This window comes from Mobula birostris, chromosome 25 (assembly GCF_030028105.1).
Source record: "Mobula birostris isolate sMobBir1 chromosome 25, sMobBir1.hap1, whole genome shotgun sequence".
NCBI lineage: Eukaryota > Metazoa > Chordata > Chondrichthyes > Myliobatiformes > Myliobatidae > Mobula > Mobula birostris.
In genome coordinates this window covers 57958682-57985186 of record NC_092394.1, presented here as the reverse complement: position 1 = coordinate 57985186, position 26505 = coordinate 57958682, and the positions used below count along the sequence as shown (strand labels likewise).

At 49.3% G+C, this 26505-nt stretch overlaps 1 protein-coding gene across 2 annotated transcripts in view; it reads left to right on the top strand.

Annotated features, from left to right (window-relative positions):
- The first annotated feature begins 20169 nt into the window (after positions 1 to 20169).
- The window catches only part of smpd4 (sphingomyelin phosphodiesterase 4), an 84511-nt gene continuing 78175 nt past the window's right edge, over positions 20170 to 26505 (top strand). For both annotated transcript variants that reach the window (XM_072243587.1, XM_072243586.1), the window contains exons 1-3: positions 20170 to 20247; positions 22812 to 22898; positions 23637 to 23779. In XM_072243587.1, coding sequence (XP_072099688.1) covers positions 20170 to 20247; positions 22812 to 22898; positions 23637 to 23779 — 308 coding nt within the window. The remainder of the gene's footprint in view (positions 20248 to 22811; positions 22899 to 23636; positions 23780 to 26505) is intronic.

Below are 26505 nucleotides of genomic sequence, written 5' to 3'. Positions count from 1 at the left end.
GATAGGGTTAGAAACACGGAATATGGTTGTCTAAGGATAGGGTTATAGACACTGAATACAGTTGTCTAAGGATAGGGTTACAGACACTGAACACGGTTGTCTAAGTATAGGGTTACAGACGCTGAACAGGGTTGTCTAAGGATAGGGTTACAGACACTGAACACGGTTGTCTAAGGGTAGGGTTACAGACACTGAACATGGTTGTCTAAGGATAGGGTTATAGACCTTCAGCGCAGTTGTCTAAGGATAGGGTTACAGACACTGAACGCGGTTGTCTCAGGATAGGGTTACAGACACTGAACGCGGTTGTCTAAGGATAGGGTTATAGACACTGAACACAGTTGTCTAAGGATAGGGTTATAGACACTGAACACGGTTGTCTCAGGATAGGGTTACAGACACTGAACGCGGTTGTCTCAGGATAGGGTTACAGACACTGAACGCGGTTGTCTAAGGATAGGGTTACAGACACTGAACACGGTTGTCTAAGGATAAGGTTACAGACACTGAACACGGTTGAGTAAGGATAGGGTTACATACGCTGAACACAGTTGTCGAAGGATAGGGTTACAGACACGGAACGTGATTGTCTAAGGATAGAGTTACAGACACTGAGCACGGTTGTCTAAGGATAGGGTTATAGACACAGAACACTGTTGTCTAAGGATAGGGTTACAGATACTGAACATGGTTGTCTAAGGATAGGGTTATAGACATTGAACACGGTTGTCAAGGATAGGGTTGCAGACACTGAACACGGTTGTCTCAGGATAGGGTTATAGACACTGAACACAGTTGTCTAAGGATAGGGTTATAGACACTGAACACAGTTGTCTAAGGATAGGGTTATAGACACTGAACACGGTTGTCTCAGGATAGGGTACAGACACTGAACACGGATGTCTAAGGATAGGGTTACAGACGCTGAACATGGTTGTCTAAGGGTAGGGCTATAGACACTGAACACGGTTGTCTAAGGACAGGGTTATAGACACTGAATGCAGTTGTGTAAGGATAGGGTTATAGACACTAAACACAGTTCTCTAAGGATAAGGTTACAGATACAGAACACTGTTGTCTCAGGATAGGGTTATATACACTGAACACGGTTGCCTAAGGATAGAGTTATAGACCCTGAACACGGTTGTCTAAGGATAGGGTTATAGATACTGAACATGGTTGTCGAAGGATACTGTTACAGACACTGAACACGGTTGTCTAAGGATAGGGTTACAGACCCTGAACACGGTTGTCTAAGGATAGGGTTACAGACACTGAACACGGTTGTCTAAGGATAGGGTTACAGACACTGAACACGGTTGTCTAAGGATAGGGTTACAGACACTGAACACGGTTGTCTAAGGATAGGGTTATAGAGACTGAACACGGTTGTCTGACGATAGGGTTACAGACAGTGAACACGATTGTCTAAGTATAGGGTTATAGACAGTGAATACGGTTGTCTAAGGATAGGGTTACAGACACTGAACACGGTTGTCTCAGGATAGGGTTACAGACACTGAACATGGTTGCCTCAGGATAGGGTTACAGACACTGAACACAGTTGTCTCAGGATAGGGTTACAGACACTGAACACGGTTGTCTCAGGATAGGGTTACAGACACTGAACACGGTTGTCTAAGGATAGGGTTATAGACACTGAACATGGTTGTCTAAGGATAGGGTTACAGACACTGAACATGGTTGCCTCAGGATAGGGTTACAGACACTGAACACGGTTGTCTCAGGATAGGGTTACAGACACTGAACACGGTTGTCTCAGGATAGGGTTACAGACACTGAACACGGTTGTCTAAGGATAGGGTTATAGACACTGAACACGGTTGTCTAAGGATAGGGTTATAGACACTGAACACGGTTGTCTCAGGATAGGGTTATAGACACTGAACACAGTTGTCCAAGGATATGGTTACAGACACTGAACACGGTTGTCTCAGGATAGGGTTACAGACACTGAACACGGTTGTCTAAGGATAGGGTTATAGACACTGAACACGGTTGTCTAAGGATAGGGTTATAGACACTGAACACGGTTGTCTCAGGATAGGGTTATAGACACTGAACACAGTTGTCCAAGGATATGGTTACAGACACGGAACACGGTTGTCAAAGGATAGGGTTACAGACACTGAACACGGATGTCTAAGGATAGGGTTATAGACACTGAACACAGTTGTCCAAGGATATGGTTATAGACACAGAACACGGTTGTCTCAGGATAGGGTTACAGACACTGAACACTGTTCGTGATACCTCCTGTTCCCGTGTCCCACCGACCGAACAGATCCAAGTGTGAGTGTTATTCTGGAAAAATACTCACCAACTTAGACTGCTAGGAATGCTGCCACACAACGGGTCACAAAGTATCCCACTCGTGACACCAGTGGTTGTGGCCAGAGTTCCGAGCAGTCTAAGTTGGTGAGTATTTTTCCAGAATAAAACTCACTGTAACACAAGACACCCAAAAGGTTAACCTCCAGGTTGAGTTGGTGGTGAAGAAGGCGAATGCAATGTTGGCATTTTTTTCTAGAGATATAGAGAATAAGAGCAGGGATGTGATGTTGAGGCTCTATAAGGCACTCATGAGACCACTCTTGGAGCATTGTATGTAGTTTTGTGCACCTTATTTTAGAAAGGATATCTTGACGTTGGAGAGGGTTCAGAGAAGATTCACGAGATGATTCCAGGAATGAAAGGAACGTCTGGCAGCTCTTGGACTGTAATCCCTGGAGTTCAGGAGAATGAGGGGGGGATCTCATAGAAACACTCCAGATGATAAAAGGCCTAAACAGATTAGATATGGCAAAGTTATTTCCCATGGTAGGGGAGTCTAGGACAAGAGGGCATGATTTCAGGATTGAAGGACGTCCATTTAGAACAGAGATTCGGAGAAATTACTTTAGTCAGAGAGTGGTAAATCTGTGAAATTTGTTGCCATGAGCGGCTGTGGAGGCCAAGTCATTGGGTACATTTAAGGCAGAGATAGATAGGTTCCTGATTTGCCAAGGTATCAAAGGGTATGGGGTGAAGGCAGGGGAGTGGGGATGACTGGACGAAGTGGATCAGCCCATGATTGAATGGCGGAGCTGACTCAATGGGCCAAATGGCCTGCTTCTGCTCCTATACCTTATGGTCTTATGGTTTAACTCAGCCAGTCAGGCAGCATCCATGGAGGAGAATAAAGAGTCCATGGTTTGGACCATGACCCTTTATCAGTACAAAACTGTAACTGCTCTGTAAATTCAACAGAGTTGTTATTTCTACTGTTTCACAGAGAAATGACAGCCTCAACATCTGGGACCTTGCAGATGTCAGTAAGATAAACTAAACTGAAGAAAATACACGAGGAATAGGAGATTTCTTGTAAAGCGGATTATACAAATGGGATTTGCTGCAATTTGACTGAACGGTGTGCTGGGAGAGAGCTCAGAACTGGAGACGATGTTGTCAGTCAGTATGTCCCATTGGTTTTCCTTTATTGAGGCCACTTATCTGCTTGTTGGAATACTGGAGACGACAGTGAGCTCGAGAGAAAGAGACCGAGTAAAATCCCTCAGGGTGAACACCCAGCTTTTGTTTATCCAGATTAACTTTGTGAAAGAAAATGAGATTAGTACTAGAAAAAATAATGTAATGAACAACAATGAAAAGCTTGACAGTCTGGTATGGAGTGACCAATGTACACGATTGCAAGAGGCTGCAAACGATTGTAGACACAGCCAGATCCATGAAGGGCACAAGCCTCCCACCTTCAAAAGGTGCTGCCTCAGGAAGACAGCATTGATCACTAAATGCCCTCACCATCTGGAACATGCCCTCTCCTCATTGTTACCATCTGGGACATGCCCTCTCCTCACTGTCACCATCTGGGACATGCCCTCTCCTCACTGTCACCATCTGGGACATGCCCTCTCCTCATTGTCACCATCTGGGACATGCTTACTCCTCATTGTTATCATCTGGGACAAGCCCTCTCCCATTGTCACCATCTGGGACATGCCCTCTCCTCATTGTTACCATTGTGATGTCCTCTCCTCATTGTTATTTTCTGGGACATGCCCTCTCCCTTTGTCACCATCTGGGACATGCCCACTCCTCATTGTTACCATTGTGATGTCCTCTCCTCATTGTCACCATCTGGGACATGCCCTCTCCTCACTGTCACCATCTGGGACATGCCCACTCCTCACTGTCACCACCTGGGACATGCCCTCTCTTCATTGTTACCATCGGGGACATGCCCACTCCTCATTGTCACCATCTGGGACATGCCCACTCCTCATTGTTACCATTGTGATGCCCTCTCCTCACTGTCACCATCTGGGACATGCCCTCTCCTCATTGTCACCATCTGGGACAGGCCCACTCCTCATTGTCACCATCTGGGACATGCCCTCTCCTCATTGTTACCATTGTGATGCCCTCTCCTCACTGTCATCATCTGGGACATGCCCTCTCTTCATTGTTACCATCGGGGACATGCCCTCTCCTCACTGTCACCATCTGGGACATGCCCACTCCTCATTGTCACCATCTGGGACATGCCCTCTCCTCATTGTCACCATCTGGGACATGCTTACTCCTCATTGTTATCATCTGGGACAAGCCCTCTCCCATTGTCACCATCTGGGACATGCCCTCTCCTCATTGTTACCATTGTGATGTCCTCTCCTCATTGTTATCATCTGGGACAAGCCCTCTCCCATTGTCACCATCTGGGACATGCCCTCTCCTCATTGTTACCATTGTGATGTCCTCTCCTCATTGTTATTTTCTGGGACATGCCCTCTCCCTTTGTCACCATCTGGGACATGCCCACTCCTCATTGTTACCATTGTGATGTCCTCTCCTCATTGTCACCATCTGGGACATGCCCTCTCCTCACTGTCACCATCTGGGACATGCCCACTCCTCACTGTCACCACCTGGGACATGCCCTCTCTTCATTGTTACCATCGGGGACATGCCCACTCCTCATTGTCACCATCTGGGACATGCCCACTCCTCATTGTCACCATCTGGGACATACCCTATCCTCATTGTCACCATCTGGGACATGCCCTCTCCTCATTGTTACCATTGTGATGCCCTCTCCTCATTGTCACCATCTGGGACATGCCCTCTCCCATTGTCACCATCTGGGACATGACCTCTCCTCATTGTCACCATCTGGGACATACCCACTCCTCACTGTTACCATCTGAGACATACCCTCTCCTCATTGTTACCATTGTGATGCCCTCTCCTCACTGTCACCATCTGGGACATGCCCTCTCCTCATTGTTACCATTGTGAAGCCCTCTCCTCATTGTCACCCTCTGGGACAAGCCCACTCCTCACTGTCACCATCTGGGACATGCCCACTCCTCACTGTCACCACCTGGGACATGCCCTCTCTTCATTGTTACCATCGGGGACATGCCCACTCCTCATTGTCACCATCTGGGACATGCCCACTCCTCATTGTCACCATCTGGGACATACCCTATCCTCATTGTCACCATCTGGGACAAGCCCACTCCTCACTGTCACCATCTGGGACATACCCACTCCTCACTGTTACCATCTGGGACATGCCCTCTCTTCATTTTTACCATCTGGGACATGCGCACTCCTCATTGTTACCATTGTGATGCCCTCTCCTCATTGTCACCATCTGGGACATGCCCACTCCTCATTGTTACCATCTGGGACATGCCCTCTCCTCATTGTTACCATTGTGATGCCCTCTCCTCATTGTCACCATCTGGGACATGCCCACTCCTCATTGTTACCATCTGGGACATGCCCTCTCCTCATTCTTACCATTGTGATGCCCTCTCCTCACTGTCATCATCTGGGACATGCCCTCTCCTCATTGTTACCATCTGGGACATGCCCTCTCCTCATTGTTACCATTGTGATGCCCTCTCCTCATTGTCACCATCTGGGACATGCCCACTCCTCACTATCACCATCTGGGACATGCCCTCTCCTCATTGTCACCATTTGGGACGTGCCCACTCCTCATTGTCACCATCTGGGACATGTCCTCTCCTCATTGTCACCATCTGGGACATGCCCACTCCTCATTGTTACCATCTGGGACATGCCCTCTCCTCACTGTCACCATCTGGGACATGCCCTCTCCTCATTGCTACCATTATGATGCCCTCTCCACACTGTTACCATCTGGGACATGCCCTCTCCTCATTGACACCATCTGGGACATGCTTACTCCTCATTGTTATCATCTGGGACATGCCCTCTCCCATTGTCACCATCTGGGACATGCCCTCTCCTCATTGTTACCATTGTGATGCCCTCTCCTCACAGTCAGCATCTGGGACATGCCCTCTCCTCATTGTTACCACCTGGGACATGCCCTCTCCTCATTGTTACCATTGTGATGTTCTCTCCTCACTGTCACCATCTGGGACATGCCCTCTCCTCATTGTCACCATCTGGGACATGCCCACTCCTCACTATCCGCATCTGGGACACACCCTCTCCTCACTGTAACCATCTGGGCCACACCCTCTCCTCATTGTCACCATCTGGGACGTGCTCACTTCTCATTGTCACCATCTGGGACACACCCTCTCCTCATTGTTACCATTGTGATGCCCTCTCCTCACTGTCACCATCTGGGACACACCCTCTCCTCACTGCTACCATTGTGATGTCCTCTCCTAACTGTTACCATTTGGGACACACCCTCTCCTCACAGTTACCATTGTGATGCCCTCTCCTCATTGTCACCATCTGGGACATGCCCACTCCTCATTGTTACCATCTGGGACATGCTTACTCCTCATTGTTATCATCTGGGACATGCCCTCTCTCATTGTCACCATCTGGGACATGCCCTCTCCTCATTGTTACCATTGTGATGTCCACTCCTCATTGTTACCATCTGGGACATGCCCTCTCCTCACTGTCACCATCTGGGACATGCCCTCTCCTCATTCTTACCATTATGATGCCCTCTCCTCACTGTCACCATCTGGGACATGCCCTCTCCTCATTCTTACCATTATGATGCCCTCTCCTCACTGTCACCATCTGGGACATGCCCTCTCCTCATTGTCACCATCTGGGACATGCTTACTCCTCATTGTTATCATCTGGGACATGCCCTCTCTCATTGTCACCATCTGGGACATGCCCTCTCCTCATTGTTACCATTGTGATGTCCGCTCCTCATTGTCACCATCTGGGACATGCCCTCTCCCATTGTCACCATCTGGGACATGTCCTCTCCTCACTGTCACCATCTGGGACACACCCTCTCCTCACTGTTACTATTGTGATGCCCTCTTCTCATTGACACCATCTGGGACATGCCCTCTCCTCATTGACACCATCTGGGACATGCCCTCTCCTCATTGTTACCATTGTGATGCCCTCTCCTCATTGTCACCATCTGGGACATGCCCACTCCTCACTGTCACCATCTGGGACAAGCCCTCTCTTCATTGTTACCATCTGGGACATGCGCTCTCCTCATTGTTACCATTGTGATGCCCTCTCCTCATTGTCACCATCTGGGACAAGCCCTCTCTTCATTGTTACCATCTGGGACATGCCCTCTCCTCATTGTTACCATTGTGATGCCCTCTCCTCATTGACACCATCTGGGACATGCCCACTCCTCACTGTCACCATCTGGGACATGCCCTCTCCTCATTGTTACCATCGGGGACATGCCCTCTCCTCATTGTCACCATCTGAGTCATGCCCACTCCACACGGTCACCATCTGGGACACACCCTCTCCTCACTATCACCATCTGGGACATGCCCTCTCCTCATTGTCACCATTTGGGACGTGCCCACTCCTCATTGTCACCATCTGGGACATGTCCTCTCCTCATTGTCACCATCTGGGACACACGCTCTCCTCACTGTTACAATTGTGATGCCCTCTCCTCATTGTCACCATCTGGGACATGCCCACTCCTCATTGTTACCATCTGGGACATGCCCTCTCCTCATTGTCACCATCTGGGACATGCCCACTCCTCATTGTTACCATCTGGGACATGCCCTCTCCTCACTGTCACCATCTGGGACATGCCCTCTCCTCATTGCTACCATTATGATGCCCTCTCCACACTGTTACCATCTGGGACATGCCCTCTCCTCATTGACACCATCTGGGACATGCTTACTCCTCATTGTTATCATCTGGGACATGCCCTCTCCCATTGTCACCATCTGGGACATGCCCTCTCCCATTCTCACCATCTGGGACATGCCCTCTCCTCATTGTTACCATTGTGATGCCCTCTCCTCACAGTCAGCATCTGGGACATGCCCTCTCCTCATTGTTACCACCTGGGACATGCCCTCTCCTCATTGTTACCATTGTGATGTTCTCTCCTCACTGTCACCATCTGGGACATGCCCTCTCCTCATTGTCACCATCTGGGACATGCCCACTCCTCACTATCCGCATCTGGGACACACCCTCTCCTCACTGTAACCATCTGGGCCACACCCTCTCCTCATTGTCACCATCTGGGACGTGCTCACTTCTCATTGTCACCATCTGGGACACACCCTCTCCTCATTGTTACCATTGTGATGCCCTCTCCTCACTGTCACCATCTGGGACACACCCTCTCCTCACTGCTACCATTGTGATGTCCTCTCCTAACTGTTACCATTTGGGACACACCCTCTCCTCACAGTTACCATTGTGATGCCCTCTCCTCATTGTCACCATCTGGGACATGCCCACTCCTCATTGTTACCATCTGGGACATGCCCTCTCCTCACTGTCACCATCTGGGACATGCCCTCTCCTCATTCTTACCATTATGATGCCCTCTCCTCACTGTCACCATCTGGGACATGCCCTCTCCTCATTCTTACCATTATGATGCCCTCTCCTCACTGTCACCATCTGGGACATGCCCTCTCCTCATTGTCACCATCTGGGACATGCTTACTCCTCATTGTTATCATCTGGGACATGCCCTCTCTCATTGTCACCATCTGGGACATGCCCTCTCCTCATTGTTACCATTGTGATGTCCTCTCCTCATTGTCACCATCTGGGACATGCCCTCTCCCATTGTCACCATCTGGGACATGTCCTCTCCTCACTGTCACCATCTGGGACACACCCTCTCCTCACTGTTACTATCGTGATGCCCTCTTCTCATTGACACCATCTGGGACATGCCCACTCCTCATTGTCACCATCTGGGACATGCCCTCTCCTCATTGTTACCATTGTGATGCCCTCTCCTCATTGTCACCATCTGGGACATGCCCACTCCTCATTGTTACCATTGTGATGCCCTCTCCTCATTGTCACCCTCTGGGACATGCCCACTCCTCACTGTCACCATCTGGGACAAGCCCTCTCTTCATTGTTACCATCTGGGACATGCGCTCTCCTCATTGTTACCATTGTGATGCCCTCTCCTCATTGTCACCATCTGGGACATGTCCACTCCTCATTGTTACCATCTGCGACATGCCCTCTCCTCATTCTTACTATTGTGATGCCCTCTCCTCACTGTCATCATCTGGGACATGCCCTCTCCTCATTGTTACCATCTGGGACATGCCCTCTCCTCATTGTTACCATCTGGGACATGCCCTCTCCTCATTGTTACCATTGTGATGCCCTCTCCTCATTGACACCATCTGGGACATGCCCACTCCTCACTGTCACCATCTGGGACATGCCCTCTCCTCATTGTTACCATCGGGGACATGCCCTCTCCTCATTGTTACCATCTGAGTCATGCCCACTCCACACGGTCACCATCTGGGACACACCCTCTCCTCACTGTAAACATCTGGGCCACACCCTCTCCTCATTGTCACCATCTGGGACGTGCTCACTTCTCATTGTCACCATCTGGGACACACCCTCTCCTCACTGTTACTATTGTGATGCCCACTCCTCATTGTCACCATCTGGGACATGCCCTCTCCTCATTGTTACCATTGTGATGCCCTCTCCTCACTGTCACCATCTGGCACACACCCTCTCCTCACTGCTACCATTGTGATGTCCTCTCCTAACTGTTACCATTTGGGACACACCCTCTCCTCACAGTTACCATTGTGATGCCCTCTCCTCATTGTCACCATCTGGGACATGCCCACTCCTCATTGTTACCATCTGGGACATGCCCTCTCCTCACTGTCACCATCTGGGACATGCCCTCTCCTCATTCTTACCATTATGATGCCCTCTCCTCACTGTCAGCATCTGGAACATGCCCTCTCCTCATTGTTACCATTATGATGCCCTCTCCTCACTGTTACCATCTGGGACATGCCCTCTCCTCATTGTCACCATCTGGGACATGCTTACTCCTCATTGTTATCATCAGGGACATGCCCTCTCTCATTGTCACCATCTGGGACATGCCCTCTCCTCATTGTTACCATTGTGATGTCCGCTCCTCATTGTCACCATCTGGGACATGCCCTCTCTTCATTGTTACCATTATGATGCCCTCTCCTCACTGTTACCATCTGGGACATGACCTCTCCTCATTGTCACCATCTGGGACATGCTTACTCGTCATTGTTATCATCTGGGACATGCCCTCTCCTCACTGTCACCATCTGGGACATGCCCTCTCCTCATTGTTACCATTGTGATGCCCTCTCCCATTGTCACCATCTGGGACATGACTTCTCCTCATTCTAACCATTGTGATGTCCTCTCCTCATTGTCACCATCTGGGACATGCCCTCTCCTCATTGTCACCATCTGGGACATGCCCACTCCTCACTGTCACCATCTGGGACATGTCCTCTCTTCATTGTTATCATCGGGGACATGCCCACTGCTCATTGTCACCATCTGGGACATGCCCACTCCTCATTGTCACCATCTGGGACATGCCCTCTCCTCATTGTTACCATTGTGATGCCCTCTCCTCATTGTCACCATCTGGGACATGCCCACTCCTCATTGTTATCATCTGGGACATGCCCTCTCCTCATTGTTACCATTGTGATGCCCTCTCCTCACTGTCACCATCTGGGACATGCCCTCTCCTCATTGTTACCATCTGGGACATGCCCTCTCCTCACTGTCACCATCTGGGACATGCCCTCTCCTCATTGCTACCATCGGGGACATGCCCACTCCTCATTGTTACCATCTGAGACATGCCCACTCCTTACTGTCACCATCTGGGACACACCCTCTCCTCACTATCACCATCTGGGACATGCCCTCTCCTCATTGTTACCATTATGATGCCCTCTCCTCACTGTCAGCATCTGGGACATGCCCTCTCCTCATTGTTACCATTATGATGCCCTCTCCTCACTGTTACCATCTGGGACATGCCCTCTCCTCATTGTCACCATCTGGGACATGCTTACTCCTCATTGTTATCATCTGGGACATGCCCTCTCCCATTGTCACCATTTGGGACATGCCCTCTCCTCATTGTCACCATCTGGGACATGCCAACTCCTCATTGTTACCATTGTGATGCCCTCTCCTCATTGTCACCCTCTGGGACATGCCCACTCCTCACTGTCACCATCTGGGACATGCCCTCTCTTCATTGTTACCATTATGATGCCTTCTCCTCACTGTCACCATCTGGGACTTGCCCTCTCCTCATTGTTACCATTGTGATGTCCCCTCCTCATTGTCACCGTCTGGGACATGCCCTCTCCTCATTGTCACCATCTGGGACATGCCCACTCCTCACTATCAGCATCTGGGACACACCCTCTCCTCACTGTCACCATCTGGGCCACACCCTCTCCTCATTGTCACCATCTGGGACGTGCCCACTCCTCATTGTCACCATCTGGGACATGTCCTCTCCTCACTGTCACCATCTGGGACACACCCTCTCCTCACTGTTACTATTGTGATGCCCTCTCCTCATTGTCACCATCTGGGACATGCCCACTCCTCATTGTTACCATCTGGGACATGCCCTCTCCTCATTGTCACCATCTGGGACATGCCCACTCCTCATTGTCACCATCTGGGACATGCCCACTCCTCATTGACACCATCTGGGACATGCCCTCTCCTCATTGTCACCATCTGGGACATGCCCACTCCTCACTGTCACCATCTGGGACATGCCCTCTCCTCATTGCTACCATCGGGGACATGCCCACTCCTCATTGTTACCATCTGAGACATGCCCACTCCTTACTGTCACCATCTGGGACACACCCTCTCCTCACTATCACCATCTGGGACATGCCCTCTCCTCATTGTTACCATTATGATGCCCTCTCCTCACTGTCAGCATCTGGGACATGCCCTCTCCTCATTGTCACCATCTGGGACATGCTTACTCCTCATTGTTATCATCTGGGACATGCCCTCTCCCATTGTCACCATCTGGGACATGCCCTCTCCTCATTGTCACCATCTGGGACATGCCCTCTCCTCATTGTCACCATCTGGGACATGCCAACTCCTCATTGTTACCATTGTGATGCCCTCTCCTCATTGTCACCATCCGGGACATGCCCTCTCCTCATTGTTACCACCTGGGTCATGCCCTCTCCTCATTGTTACCATTGTGATGCCCTCTCCTCATTGTCACCATCTGGGACATGCCCACTCCTCACTGTCACCATCTGGGACATGCCCTCTCCTCACTGTCACTAACTGGGACATGCCCTCTCCTCATTGTCACCATCTGGGATGTGCCCACTCCTCATTGTCACCATCTGGGAGATGTCCTCTCCTCACTGTCACCATCTGGAACACACCCTCTCCTCACTGTTACTATTATAATGCCCTCTCCTCATTGTCACCATCATGGACATGCCCACTCCTCATTGTTACCATCTAGGACATGCCCTCTCCTCATTATTACTATTGTGATGCCCTCTCCTCATTGTCACCATCTGGGACATGCCCTCTCCTCATTGTTACCATCTGGGACATGCCCACTCCTCATTGTTACTATTGTGATGTCCTCTCCTCATTGTCACCCTCTGGGACATGCCCACTCCTCACTGTCACCATCTGGGACATGCGCTCTCTTCATTGTTACCATTATGATGCCCTCTCCTCACTATTACCATCTGGGACATGCCCTCTCCTCATTGTCACCATCTGGGACATGCTTACTCCTCATTGTTATCATCTGGGACATGCCCTCTCCTCATTGTCACCATCTGGGACATGCCCTCTCCTCATTGTTACCATTGTGATGCCCTCTCCTCATTGTCACCATCTGGGACATGCCCTCTCCTCATTGTTACCATTATGATGCCCTCTCCTCACTGTTACCATCTAGGACATGCCATCTCCTCATTGTCACCATCTGGGACATGCTTACTGCTCATTGCTTTCATCTGGGACATGCCCTCTCCTATTGTCACCATCTGGGACATGCCCTCTCCTCATTGTTACCATTGTGATGTCCTCTCCTCATTGTCACCATCTGGGACATGCCCTCTCCTCATTGTCACCATCTGGGACATGCTTACTCCTCATTGTTATCATCTGGGACATGCCCTCTCCTCATTGTCACCATCTGGGACATGCCCTCTCCTCATTGTTACCATTGTGATGCCCTCTCCTCATTGTCACCATCTGGGACATGCCCTCTCCTCATTGTTACCATTATGATGCCCTCTCCTCACTGTTACCATCTAGGACATGCCCTCTCCTCATTGTCACCATCTGGGACATGCTTACTGCTCATTGTTTTCATCTGGGACATGCCCTCTCCTATTGTCACCATCTGGGACATGCCCTCTCCTCATTGTTACCATTGTGATATCCTCTCCTCATTGTCACCATCTGGGACATGCCCTCTCCCATTGTCACCATCTGGGACATGACTTCTCCTCATTGTTACCATTGTGATGTCCTCTCCTCATTGTCACCATCTGGGACATGACCACTCCTCTCTGTCACCATCTGGGATATACCCACTCCTCATTGTTACCATCTGAGACATGATCTCTCCTCATTGTTACCATTGTGATGCCCTCTCCTCATTGTCACCATCTGCGACATGCCCTCTCCTCATTGTCACCATCTGGGACATGCCCTCTCCTCATTGTTACCATTGTGATGCCCTCTCCTCACTGTCACCATCTGGGACATGCCCACTCCTCATTGTCACCATCTGGGACATGCCCTCTCCTCATTGTTACCATTGTGATGCCCTCTCCTCATTGTCACCATCTGGGACATGCCCACTCCTCACTGTCACCTTCTGGGACATGCCCTCTCCTCATTGTTACCATCGGGGACATGCCCACTCCTCATTGTTACCATCTGAGACATGCTCACTCCTTACTGTCACCAATTGGGACACACCCTCTCCTCACTATCACCATCTGGGACACACCCTCTCCTCACTGTCACCATCTGGGACATGCCCTCTCCTCATTGTCGCCATCTGGGACGTGCCCACTCCTCATTGTCACCATCTGGGACATGTCCTCTCCTTACTGTCACCATCTGGGACACACCCTCTCCTCACTGTTACCATTGTGATGCCCTCTCCTCATTGTCACCATCTGGGACATGCCCACTCCTCATTGTTACCATCTGGGACATGCCCTCTCCTCACTGTCACCATCTGGGACATGCCCACTCCTCATTGTTACCATTATGATGCCCTCTCCTCACTGTTACCATCTGGGACATGCCCTCTCCTCATTGTCACCATCTGGGACATGCCCTCTCCTCACTGTCACCATCTGGGACATGCCCACTCCTCATTGTTACCATCTGGGAAATGCCCTCTCCTCATTGTTACCATTGTGATGCCCTCTCCTCACTGTCACCATCTGGGACATGCCCTCTCCTCATTGTTACCACCTGGGACATGCCCTCTCCTCATTGTCACCATCTGGGACATGCCCACTCCTCACTGTCACCATCTGGGATATGCCCTCTCCTCATTGTTACCATCGGGGACATGCACACTCCTCATTGTTACCATCTGGGACATGCCCACTCCTCATTGTTACCATCTGAGACATGCCCACTCCTCACTGTCACCATCTGGGACACACCCTCTCCTCACTATCACCATCTGGGACACACCCTCTCCTCACTGTCACCATCTGGGACATGCCCTCTCCTCATTGTCACCATCTGGGACATGCCCACTCCTCATTGTTACCATTGTGATGCCCTCTCCTCACTGTGACCATCTGGGACATGCCCTCTCCTCACTGTTATCATCTGGGACATGCCCACTTCTCATTGTCACCATCTGAGACATGCCCTCTCCTCACTGTTACCATTGTGATGCCCTCTCCTCACTGTCACCATCTGGGACATGCCCTCTCCTCATTGTTACCATCGGGGACATGCCCTCTCCTCATTGTTAGCATTGTGGAGGAGGTACAGGAGCCTGACAACACGCACTCAACTATTTAGAAGCAGCTTTTTTCCTTCACCATCAGATTTCTGATGATGATGGTCCATTATCTTATGAGCACTGCCTTTTGTTTTGGCACTATTTGTTTATGGTAAGTTTTGAGTGTTCACTTTAGAGCAGCGTTCAACCAGAGATCGAAGCACGAGAAGACACAGTTCTCTCAGGTTCACAGATTGAGTACAAAGGCATCGATTCATGGCAGTTTTGAGCAGCAGCCAATCAGCATTAGGGATTGATTGGCAAGAACAAATTAAAATAAGGCAGGGCAAGCCAATCGGTCATTGTTGGAGTGGGCAAAGTTAGATTGGGGGTTTTGAGGCTTCGGCAAAGAGAGGCTGAGTGAGAGAAAGTGAAAAGTGTCACACTGTTTATTGTTTTTCTTTTATATTTGCTGAAGTTACAGCAGTAGGGATGCCAGGCAGGTTAGCTGAATGCTGCTCTTGCAGGATGTGAATAGGCAGGGAAACCCCCAGTGTTCCTGATGACTACATTTGCTAAAGGTGCATCCGGCTGCAACTTCTAACAATCCACATTAGGAGTTGGAGCTGAAACTGGATGAAATCTGGAACATTCAGGAGTCTGAGGGAGTGATAGATAGGACCTTGGTAGTTACACCGAAGGTGCAAGACACGGAAGACAGGGTGACAATCAGGAAGGGGAAAGAGTTAGAAAGCCAGTGCAAGGTACCCCTCAATAAAAGGTATATCACTGTTGGGGGGCAGAGGAAAGTCACAATGGTCAGGTTTCTGGCCCTGAGTCTAGCTCTGTGATTCAGAAGGGAAGGGGTGAGAAGCGGTGAGCTGTGGTGATAGGGGTTTTGTTAGTTAGGAGAACAGAAAGGAGATTCTGTAGTTGAGAACGAGATTGCCAGATGGTATATTGCCTCCCAGGAGCCAAGGTCCAGACATCTAGGATCGACTACTTAGCTTTCTTAAATGGGAGGGTGAGCAGCCAGAGGTCATGGTCCATGTAGGTACCAATGACATGGGTAGGAAGAGACATGAGGTCCTTCAAAGTGAGTTCAGCGAGTTCAGGATGTCTAGGGTTGTGATCTCAGAACTGTAACCTGTGCCACTTGCTAGTGAGGCCAGAAATATGAAGATTATACAGTTTAACACACAGCTAAGGAGTTGGTGTAGGAGGGAGGGAGTCAGATTATTTAATCATTGGGCTCTCTTTCAGGGAGGGTGACACATGAACAGGAGAGACAGATTGACCTGAACTGGAGGGGGTCTAATATCCTAGCAGGAAAGTGCTGTACGGTGGGGTTCAAACAAGAGTTACAGGGAAATAGAGTGCCAGGACAGATAGTGGAGAGGTTGTGAAGGCAGATGTTGTTAAGACCTCAATCAGGAATTAAAAGGTTGAGCGTGATGAAACTAATGGAAAATAATAATAGTCCCTCAGGACTGAAGAAGGACCTCAGCCTGAATGCCGACTGTTAACTCTTTCCCATCGATGTTTCCTGGCCTACTGAGTTCCTCCAGCATGTTGTGTGTGCTGCTTTGGATTTCCAGCAGCTGCAGACTTTCTCGTGTTTATGGTGAAAATACTGTCTTCAGCTCAAACATTTCAATGCAAGAAGTATCGTAGGAAAGGCAGATGTGATCAGGGATTGACGAACACATGGAATGATGATGATGTAGTCATTAGTGAGGCTTGGTTGCAGGAGGGGCAGGACTGGCAGCTCAGTATTCCGGGCTTCTGTTGTTTTAGACACAACAGAGCGGGAGGGATTAAAGGGGGAGGTGTGGTGTTACAAGTCAAGGAAAATGTCACCGCAACACTCATCGACAGACTGGGGAATTGGTCTTGTGAGGCATTACAGGGAGAACTGAGGAATAAGAAAGGTACCATTATGTTAATAGGGCTATATTACAGACCACCCAACAGTCCGAGGGGCTCAGAGGAATAAAGTTGTAGAGAGATTGCAAGGTATTGCAAGAAACATAAGGTTGTGATAGGGGATAATTTTAACTTTCCACATATTGACTGGGACTTCCGTACTGTGAAAGAACTAGATGGGATAGAGTTTGTCAAATGTGCTCAGCTAAGTTTCTTTAATCAGTATGTAGAGGTCTCAGTGAGACAGTGTGCAATGCTTGATCTCCTATTAGGGAATGAGACAGGGCACGTGACAGAAGTTTGTGTAGGGGAAGATAGAACAAAGAAATCTACAGCACATTACAGGCCCCTCAGCCCACAATAGGTTGAAAGAGTACAGAGAAAATTTACAAGGATGTTGCTGGGTCTGGAGGACCTGAGTTATAAGGAAAGATTGAATAGGTTAGAACTTTATTCTCTGGAATGTAGAAGATTAATGGGAAATTTGATAGAGGTATACAAAATTATGAGGAGGATATTATTAGATTATGAGGACACGCAGTCCTCTTTTATTGTCATTTAGTAATGCATGCATTAAGAAATGATACAATATTCCTCCGGTGTGATATCACAGAAACACAGGACAGACCAAGACTGAAAAACTAACAAAACCACATAATTATAACATATAGTTACAACAGTGCAACAATACCATAAATTGATGAAGAACAGGCCATGAGCACAGTAAAAATGTTCAAAGTCACTAGAAAGTCCCACATCTCACGCAGACAGGAGAAGGAAGAAAACTCTCCCTGCCATGCCCGACCACAGTCCGACTCTGAGTCATCCAAAAACTTCAGGCTCTGATCAGCCCTCCGACACCAAGTACTGAGCACCATCTCTATCCGAATGCTTTGACCCCAGCCTCAGTCGCCAGCAGCAGGCAAAGCCGGGGATTTTGGGCCTTCCCTCCGGAGATTCTCGATTGCACAGTAACAGCGGCAGCTGACCGGGCATTTCAGAAATTTCTCCAGATGTTCCTCTGTGCTTTCACGTCTGTCTCCATCAAATCAGAATTGTCCACAGTGCCTATTTAACAGATACAATATCATTTCACCGGAGAGCTGCGCGCGCTGCCATCTTCTCCTCCTGCCAGAACTAGTATAGATAGGGTAAATGCAAACAGGCCTTTTCCACTGAGGTTGAGTGGGACTACAACTAGAGGTCAGGGGTTAAGGGTGAAAGGTGAAAAGTTTAAGGAGAACATGAGCAGAAGCTTCTTGACTCAGAGGGTCGTAAGAGCACGGAATGAATTGACAGCGCAAGAGGTGCATGCAAACTTGATTTCAATGTTAAAAAGAAGTTTGGATAGATAAATGGATGGGATACGAATTGACAATAAACTGGACTGGTCAAAGAACACTGAGGCTGTCTACAAGAAGGGTCAGAGCCGTCTCTATTTCCTGAGGAGACTGAGGTCCTTTAACATCTGCCGGACGATGCTGAGGATGTTCTATGAGTCTGTGGTGGCCAGTGCTATCATGTTTGCTGTTGTGTGCTGGGGCAGCAGGCTGAGGGTAGCAGACACCTACAGAATCAACAAACTCATTCGTAAGGCCAGTGATGTTGTGGGGATGGAACTGGACTCTCTGATGGTGGTGTCTGAAAAGAGGATGCTGTCTAAGTTGCACGCCATCTTGGACAATGTCTCCCATCCACTACATAATGTACTGGTTGGGCACAGGAGTACATTCAGCCAGAGACTCATTCCACCGAGATGCAGCACTGAGCGTCATAGGAAGTCATTCCTGCCTGTGGCCATCAAACTTTACAACTCCTCCCCCTCCCCCTCTCCTCCCCCTCCCCCACCCCTCCTCCTCCTCTCCCCCCTCCTCCCCCTCACCCCTCTCCTCCCCCTCCCCCACCCCTCCTCCTCCTCCACCCCCTCCTCCTCCCCTCCCCCCTCCTCCCCTCCCCCCTCCCCCCCTTCCCCCCTCCCCCTCCTCCCCTTCCACCCTCCCCCCTTCCCTCCCCCCCTCCTCCCCCCTCCCCCTCCCCTCCTCCTCCTCCTCCCCCTCCCCCCCACCTCCTCCTCCTCCCCTCCTCCTCCTCCTCTCCTCCCCTCCTCCCCTCCTCCTCCTCCCCTCCTCCCCCCTCCCCCCTCCCCCCTCCCCCCACCTCCTCCCCCTTCCCCCCTCCTCCTCCTCCTCCCCTCCTCCTCCTCCTCTCCTCCCCCCTCCCCCCCTCCTCCCCCTCCCCCCCTCCCCCCCTCCTCCCCCCTCCTCCTCCCCCCTCCCCCCTTCCCCCCCTCCTCCTCCCCCCTTCCCCCCCTCCTCCTCCCCCCTTCCCCCCCTCCTCCCCCTCCTCCCCCCCTCCTCCCCCTCCTCCCCCCCTCCTCCTCCCCCCCTTCCCCCCCTCCTCCTCCTCCCCTCCCCTCCCCTCCTCCCCCCTCCCCTCCCCTCCTCCCCCCTCCTCTCCCCTCCCCTCCCCTCCCCTCCTCCCCTCCCCCCTCCTCCCCTCCTCCCCTCCCCCCTCCTCCCCTCCCCCCTCCTCCCCTCCCCCCTCCTCCCCTCCCCCCTCCCCCCTCCTCCCCTCCCCCCTCCTCCCCTCCCCCCTCCTCCCCTCCCCCCTCCTCCCCTCCCCCCTCCTCCCCTCCCCCCTCCTCCCCTCCTCCCCTCCCCCCTCCTCCCCTCCTCCCCTCCCCTCCCCCCTCCTCCTCCTCTTCCCCTCCCCCCTCCTCCTCTTCCCCTCCCCCTCCTTCTCCCCTCCCCCTCCTCCTCCTCTCCTCCTCCTCCCCTTCCCTTCCCTCCCCTCCTTCCCCTACCCTCCCCTCTAAATCCCACTGTCGATCACCACAGCAATCTTTAGCTCCGCCCTTTCCGCCTCTTCTCCAATCAGCACGTCTGTTTTATTTGTCTTCTCCGTTTTTCCAATCACTGGTGTGTTCTCATTCTCGTAATGGTCGCATGTTGATGACGTCGGCGCGGCGGGAGAGCAGGTTGACCATGTCGGGCCTGTCGTTGCAGCCGCCCAGCTACCTGTTGGTGAGTGAGCGGGGCCGTTGGGGCTCGTCTCTGGGGCTGTGTGGCGGCCGCGGGCCGAGGCTGATCCGGGGCTGCGCGCTGCCGTGTTTGTCCTCTCCAGTGAAGGCTGTCAGGGATGGTTAATGTGAGCCGGCCGCTCTGTTTCGGCCAGGCTCGGCTTGAGTCCTTTCGGGACGGGCGGGGGATTGGCGGACTGGGCTGGCCTCGCCTCGCCTCTCCGAGTGGTGTGTTCAGCTTGAAGTTTGCACGGGTTTGTGACCCTGAGGAGTGCGGGTCGTGAGCAAGTTTTGTTGCTGCTGGTGTTAATGACTTTCCAGTTTGTTTTGTTTGAACATGCGGGTGGAATGGGGATCGAACGTTTGAAGCAGTGAAGATTCTGGATAAGTAGAAGATGAATGAATGGCCGTCGGTGTAGATGGTAATGTGCAGTTGACGTTATACCCAGATTGGCTGTGATCTTTACCAGGATGCTGCCTGGTTTAGAAAGTATGCATTATGATCAGAGATTAAGGGAGCTAGGGCTTTACTCTTTGGAGAGAAGGAGGATGAGAGGAGACATGATAGAGGTGTACAAGATATTAAGAGGAATAGATAGAGTGGACAGCCAGCGCCTCTTCCCCAGGGCACCACTGCTCAATACAAGAGGACATGGCTTTAAGGTAAGGGGTGGGAAGTTCAAGGGGGATATTAGAGGAAGGTTTTTTACTCAGAGAGTGGTTGGTGCGTGGAATGCACTGCCTGAGTCAGTGGTGGAGGCAGATACACTAGTGAAGTTTAAGAGACTACTAGACAGGTATATGGAGGAATTTAAGGTGGGGGGTTATATGAGAGGCAGGGTTTGAGGGTCAGCACAACATTGTGGGCCAAAGGGCCTGTAATGTGCTGTACTATTCTATGTTCTAACCCTATCGCACCCCCTCCCGCCCCCGTCGGTCGGCTGGCCAGTCCGCAAGAATATTGTCAATGTTAAACCGGTCCGTGGTGCAAAGAATGTTGGGGACCCCTGTTGTATGTAATCAGCTGCATGTGTGGAATGTAGGGTTTCTGTGATGCCTTTGCATGATCATACGATGCCTCCAAACACTGAACACCCAGTTAAGAGTGATTACTGCCCTGCCCTCAGCAACTTGCTTCCAATTTATTTTGAACTTTGGTTACTTTCCAAAAAAACTCAAATTTGAGACATCGACGCTCATATGTAAAGCCAAGTTGATCTTCTGAATCTCTTCCAGAGAAGTGTCTACACAGCTTGGATCACTTTCCTAACTCAAAAGGTTTTGTAAACCGGTGTGGTTGGTATTCTCAGTTGTGAGCTGCCTCACTGATCTCCGGCTTAAACAGATTCTGATGTACAGTGGATTGCAATTAATTGGGACACATCAGCGCCAATACATTTTAACCTAATTAAGTGGCTGTCCCAATTAGCTGAGGTTCTATGGAAATAGATGAAAGTGTATAAGAAAGATAAATTACTGTTTAACTGAGTAATAAGTTTCATACTTTATTCAACTAGAGAACAAATTACAATATTATCAATACTACTACAGTACTATAAAAGTGTTTCTTACTTCTGAGTTCCTTCAGGATCTTGTGTGTGTTGCTTTAGTTTCTAATAGTTACCCGTAAGATATGGGAACAGAGTTAGGCCGTTTGGCCTGTTGAGTCTGCTCTGCTATTTCCTTCTCAGCCTCAATCTCCCCGTATCCCTTCATACCCTGAATAATCAAGAAATCTATAAAACTCTGCCTTAAATATACCCAATGATTTGGCCTCCACGGCTGCCTGTGGCAAAGAATTCCACAGATTCACCACCCTCTGGCTAAAGAAATACCTCCTTGTGGACATCCCTCCATTCTGAGGCTGTGCGCTCCGGTCTTAGACTCTCCCACCATCCTCCCCACACCTTGCAACATTCAGTAGGTTTCAATGAGATCCCTCCTCATCCTGCTGAATTCTAATGAGTGGAGGCCCAGAGCCATCATGCGCACTCCCCACGATAAGCCTTTCGATCCCAGAATCGTTTGTGTGCATCATTTTCATGAGCTGCCTTTGCATTCTTTCCAATGTCAGCACATTGTTTTTTAGATAAGGGCCCAAAACTGCTCTCAACTCTCCAGGTGAGGCCTCACCAGTGCTTTATAAAGTCTCAACATTACATCCTTCCTTTTAGATTCGAGTTCTCTGGAAATGAATGCTAACATCACATTTGCCCTCCTCAACCTGCAAATGAATCCTCAGGGAATCCTGCATCAGGACCTGCAAGTGTACGCTCCCATGTTCTTTTCATTGACTGTAATTTGTTCCAGATTGGCGGCTGCCTCGATGAACTGACAGCTCAGTCAGCCTTGGGCGTCCATCGTGTTTAGATCTCCATCCCCTTCATTTACTTGGGCGTGTGCCTTCTCTGAAGTGTTAGCTTTTGTTCTGTGATTCCTATTGAACTTTTTTGTGGGGTTCATCACTCTGAAGTCTCTTCCCTCAGCTTTATTGGTAATATTTAAGATTTGGATCCTTCTCCTGCAAGATGTTAATAAGTGAAGGAGTAAAAAATTCTGTTTTCACAGGCTCTTCTTAAAGCAGATGGTGTGAACAAGTCGATAGTTCAGAGATGCCTGGACTTATCCAAGGTGATAGAAGACTACTCTGCCAAGGTAGAGTGATTATACTGGTTCAGTCTGTCAGTCTGCTTTCTCCATTTCCTTTTGTGCAGTTTTCAGCTGGCATATTTTCCACTGGAGCAGTGTACAAACACACTGGAGAAACTCAGCGGGTCGGGAGGGAAATGGCCAGCTGACGTTCACGATGTCTGCTCTGAAAGATAGAGGGCGATAACAAGTATAAAAACGGTGGTGAGAGAGAGAGTGGGCAGATGATAGGTGTTGCCAGGGTGATGAGTAAAGGGAGCTGGAGGTGTCAGAAGGTGAAGATGTTGGAGTCCAGAAGAACATGAAGAATGTAATAAAGGGACCCTCTGTACCCGGTGGGCGGGTGTCGGGACCCTCTGTACCCGGTGGGCGGGTGTCGGGACCCTCTGTACCCGGTGGGCGGGTGTCGGGACCCTCTGTACCCGGTGGGCGGGTGTCGGGACCCTCTGTACCCGGTGGGCGGGTGTCGGGACCCTCTGTACCCGGTGGGCGGGTGTCGGGACCCTCTGTACCCGGTGGGCGGGTGTCGGGACCCTCTGTACCCGGTGCGAGAGCTGGGGGGTATGGGGACAGCCTCCTGTTTCTTTACTCCCCTCTGCCTTTGTGCTGGCTATTGCCCCTCTCTGATTCTATGATCTTTTGTAGTGTCCTGATCAATAGTTAACTGTGTGGACTGAGAATGGCTTGATACACAATTGAAAAGGTGCAGAACTCATCAAGGCCTTTGTTTTGCATCTTTTCCAGGAGCTCCATTTAATTTTCCCGTGGCTAGTGGAGGCGATCTTTGGGAACCACGATGGGACGGCTGTGGGCTGGAATTTGTGCTACCTGCAGTGCCGAAATAATCCAAGTGATTATGCAGCCGTGGTAGAGTTCCTGGATCCCAGGTATGGTGGCTCTCTGAAATGGGAGCAAAGAGTAGGCACAAGCAGGTCACTGAAAGGGAAAAATACAAGGACATTCCTTTTGAACAGAGTGGAATTTCTTTAGTCAGAGGGTGCTGAATCAGGAATTCCTTGTCACTGTGGAGGCCAAGTCATTGATATATTTAAAGTGGAGGTTGATGGGTTCTTGATTAGGAAAGGCATAAAAGGTGATGGGGAGAATAGGGTTGAGAGGGGTAATAAGGCAAACATGATGGAATGGCAGAGCAATCCTGATGGGCCAAATAACCATATAACAATTACAGCACGGAAACAGGCCATCTCGGCTCTTCTAGTCCGTGCCGAACTCTTATTCTCACCTAGTCCCACCGACCTGCACTCAGCCCATAACCCTCCATTCCTTTCCTGCCCATATATCTATCCTTTTTAACTTTAAATGACAACGTCGAACCGGCCTCAACCACTTCTGCTGGAAGCTCGTTCCACACAGCTACCACTCTCTGAGTAAAGAAGTTCCCCCTCATGTTACCCCTAAACTTTTGCCCTTTAACTCTCAACTCATGTCCTCTTGTTTGAATCTCCCCCACTCTCAATGGAAAAAGCCTATCCACGTCAACTCTATCTATCCCCCTCATAATTTTTAAATACCTCTATCAAGTCCCCCCTCAACCTTCTATGTTCCAGAGAATAAAAACCCAACTTGTTCAACCTTTCTTTGTAACTTAGGTGCTGAAACCCAGGCAACATTCTAGTAAATCTTCTCCGTTCTCTCTCTATTTTGTTGACATCTTTCCTATAATTTGGTGACCAGAACTGTACAGAATACTCCAAACTTGGCCTCACCAGTGCCTTGTACAATTTCAACATTACATCCCAACTCCTATACTCAATGCTCTGATTTATAAAGGCCAGCAGACTAAAAGCTTTCTTCCCACCCTATCCACATGAGATTCCACCTTCAGGGAACTATGCACCATTATTCCTAGATCCCTCTGTTCTACAGCATTCTTCAATGCCCTACCATTTACCATGTATGTCCTATTTTGATTAGTCCAACCAAAATGTAGCACCTCACATTTATCAGCATTAAACTCCATCTGCCATCTTTCAGCCCACTCTTCTAACTGGCCTAAATCTCTCTGCAAGCTTTGAAAACCTACTTCATTATCCACAACTCCACCTATCTTAGTATCATCTGCATATTTACTAATCCAATTTACCACCCCATCATCCAGACCATTAATGTAGATGACAAATAACATTGGACCCAGTACAGATCCCTGAGGCACACCACTAGTCACCGACCTCCAATCTGACAAACAGTTATCCACCACTACTGTCTGGAGTCTTCCATCCAGCCACTGCTGAATCCATTTTTCTACTTCAATATTAATAACTAATGATTGAACCTTCCTAACTAACCTTCTGTGTGGAACCTTGTCAGAGGCCTTACTGAAGTCCATATAGACAACATCCACTGCTTTACCCCCGTCAACTTTCCTAGTAACCTCTTCAAAAAATTCAATAAGATTTGTCAAACATGACCTTCCACGCACAAATCCATGTTGACTGTTCTTAATCAGACCCTGTCTGTCCAGATAATTATATATACCATCCCTAAGAATACTTTCCATCAATTTACCCACCACTGACGTCAGACTCACAGGCCAATAATTGCTAGGTTTACTCTTAGAACCCTTTTTAAACAATGGAACCACATGAGCAATATGCCAATCCTCCGGCACCATCCCCGTTTCTAATGACATTTGAAATATTTCTGTCAGAGACCCTGCTATTTCCACGCTAACTTCCCTCAAGGTCCTAGGGAATATCTTGTCCAGACCTGGAGACTTATCCACTTTTATATTCCTTAAAAGCTCCAGTACTTCCTCTCCTTTAATCATCATAGTTTCCATATCTTCCCTACCTGTTTCTCTTATCTTACCCAATTCAATATCCTTCTCCTTATTGAATACCGAAGAAAAGAAATTGTTCAGAATCTCCCCCATCTCTTTTGGCTCCACACATAGCCATCCACTCTGATTCTCTAAGGGACCAATTTTATCCCTCACTGTCCTTTTGCTATTAATATAATGGTAGAAACCTTTGGGATTTATTTTCACCTTACTTGCCAAAGCAGCCTCATATCTTCTTTTAGCTTTTCTAATTTCTTTCTTAAGATTCTTTTTATATTCTTTATATTCCTCAAACACCTCATTTACTCCATGCTGTCTATATTTATTGTAGGTATCTTTCTTTTTCCGAACTAAGTTTCCAATATCCCTTGAAAACCATGGCTCTCTCAAACTTTTAACCTTTCCTTTCATCCTAACAGGAACATAAAGATTCTGTACCCTCAAATTTTCACCTTTAAATGACCTCCATTCTCTATTACATCCTTCCCATAAAACAAATTGTCCCAATCCACTCCTTCTGAATCCTTTGTATCTCCTCAAAGTTAGCCTTTCTCCAATCAAAAATCTCAACTCTGGGCCCAGCCCTATCTTTCTCCATAATTCTATTGAAACTAATGGCATTGTGATCACTGGACCTGAAGTGCTCCCCAACACAAACTTCCGTCACCTGCCCTATCTCATTCCCTAACAGGAGATCCAACACTGCCCCTTCTATAGTTGGTACTTCTGTGTATTGCTGCAGAAAACTATCCTGCACACATTTTACAAACTCCAATCCATCCAGTCCTTTTACAGTATGGGCTTCCTGGTCTA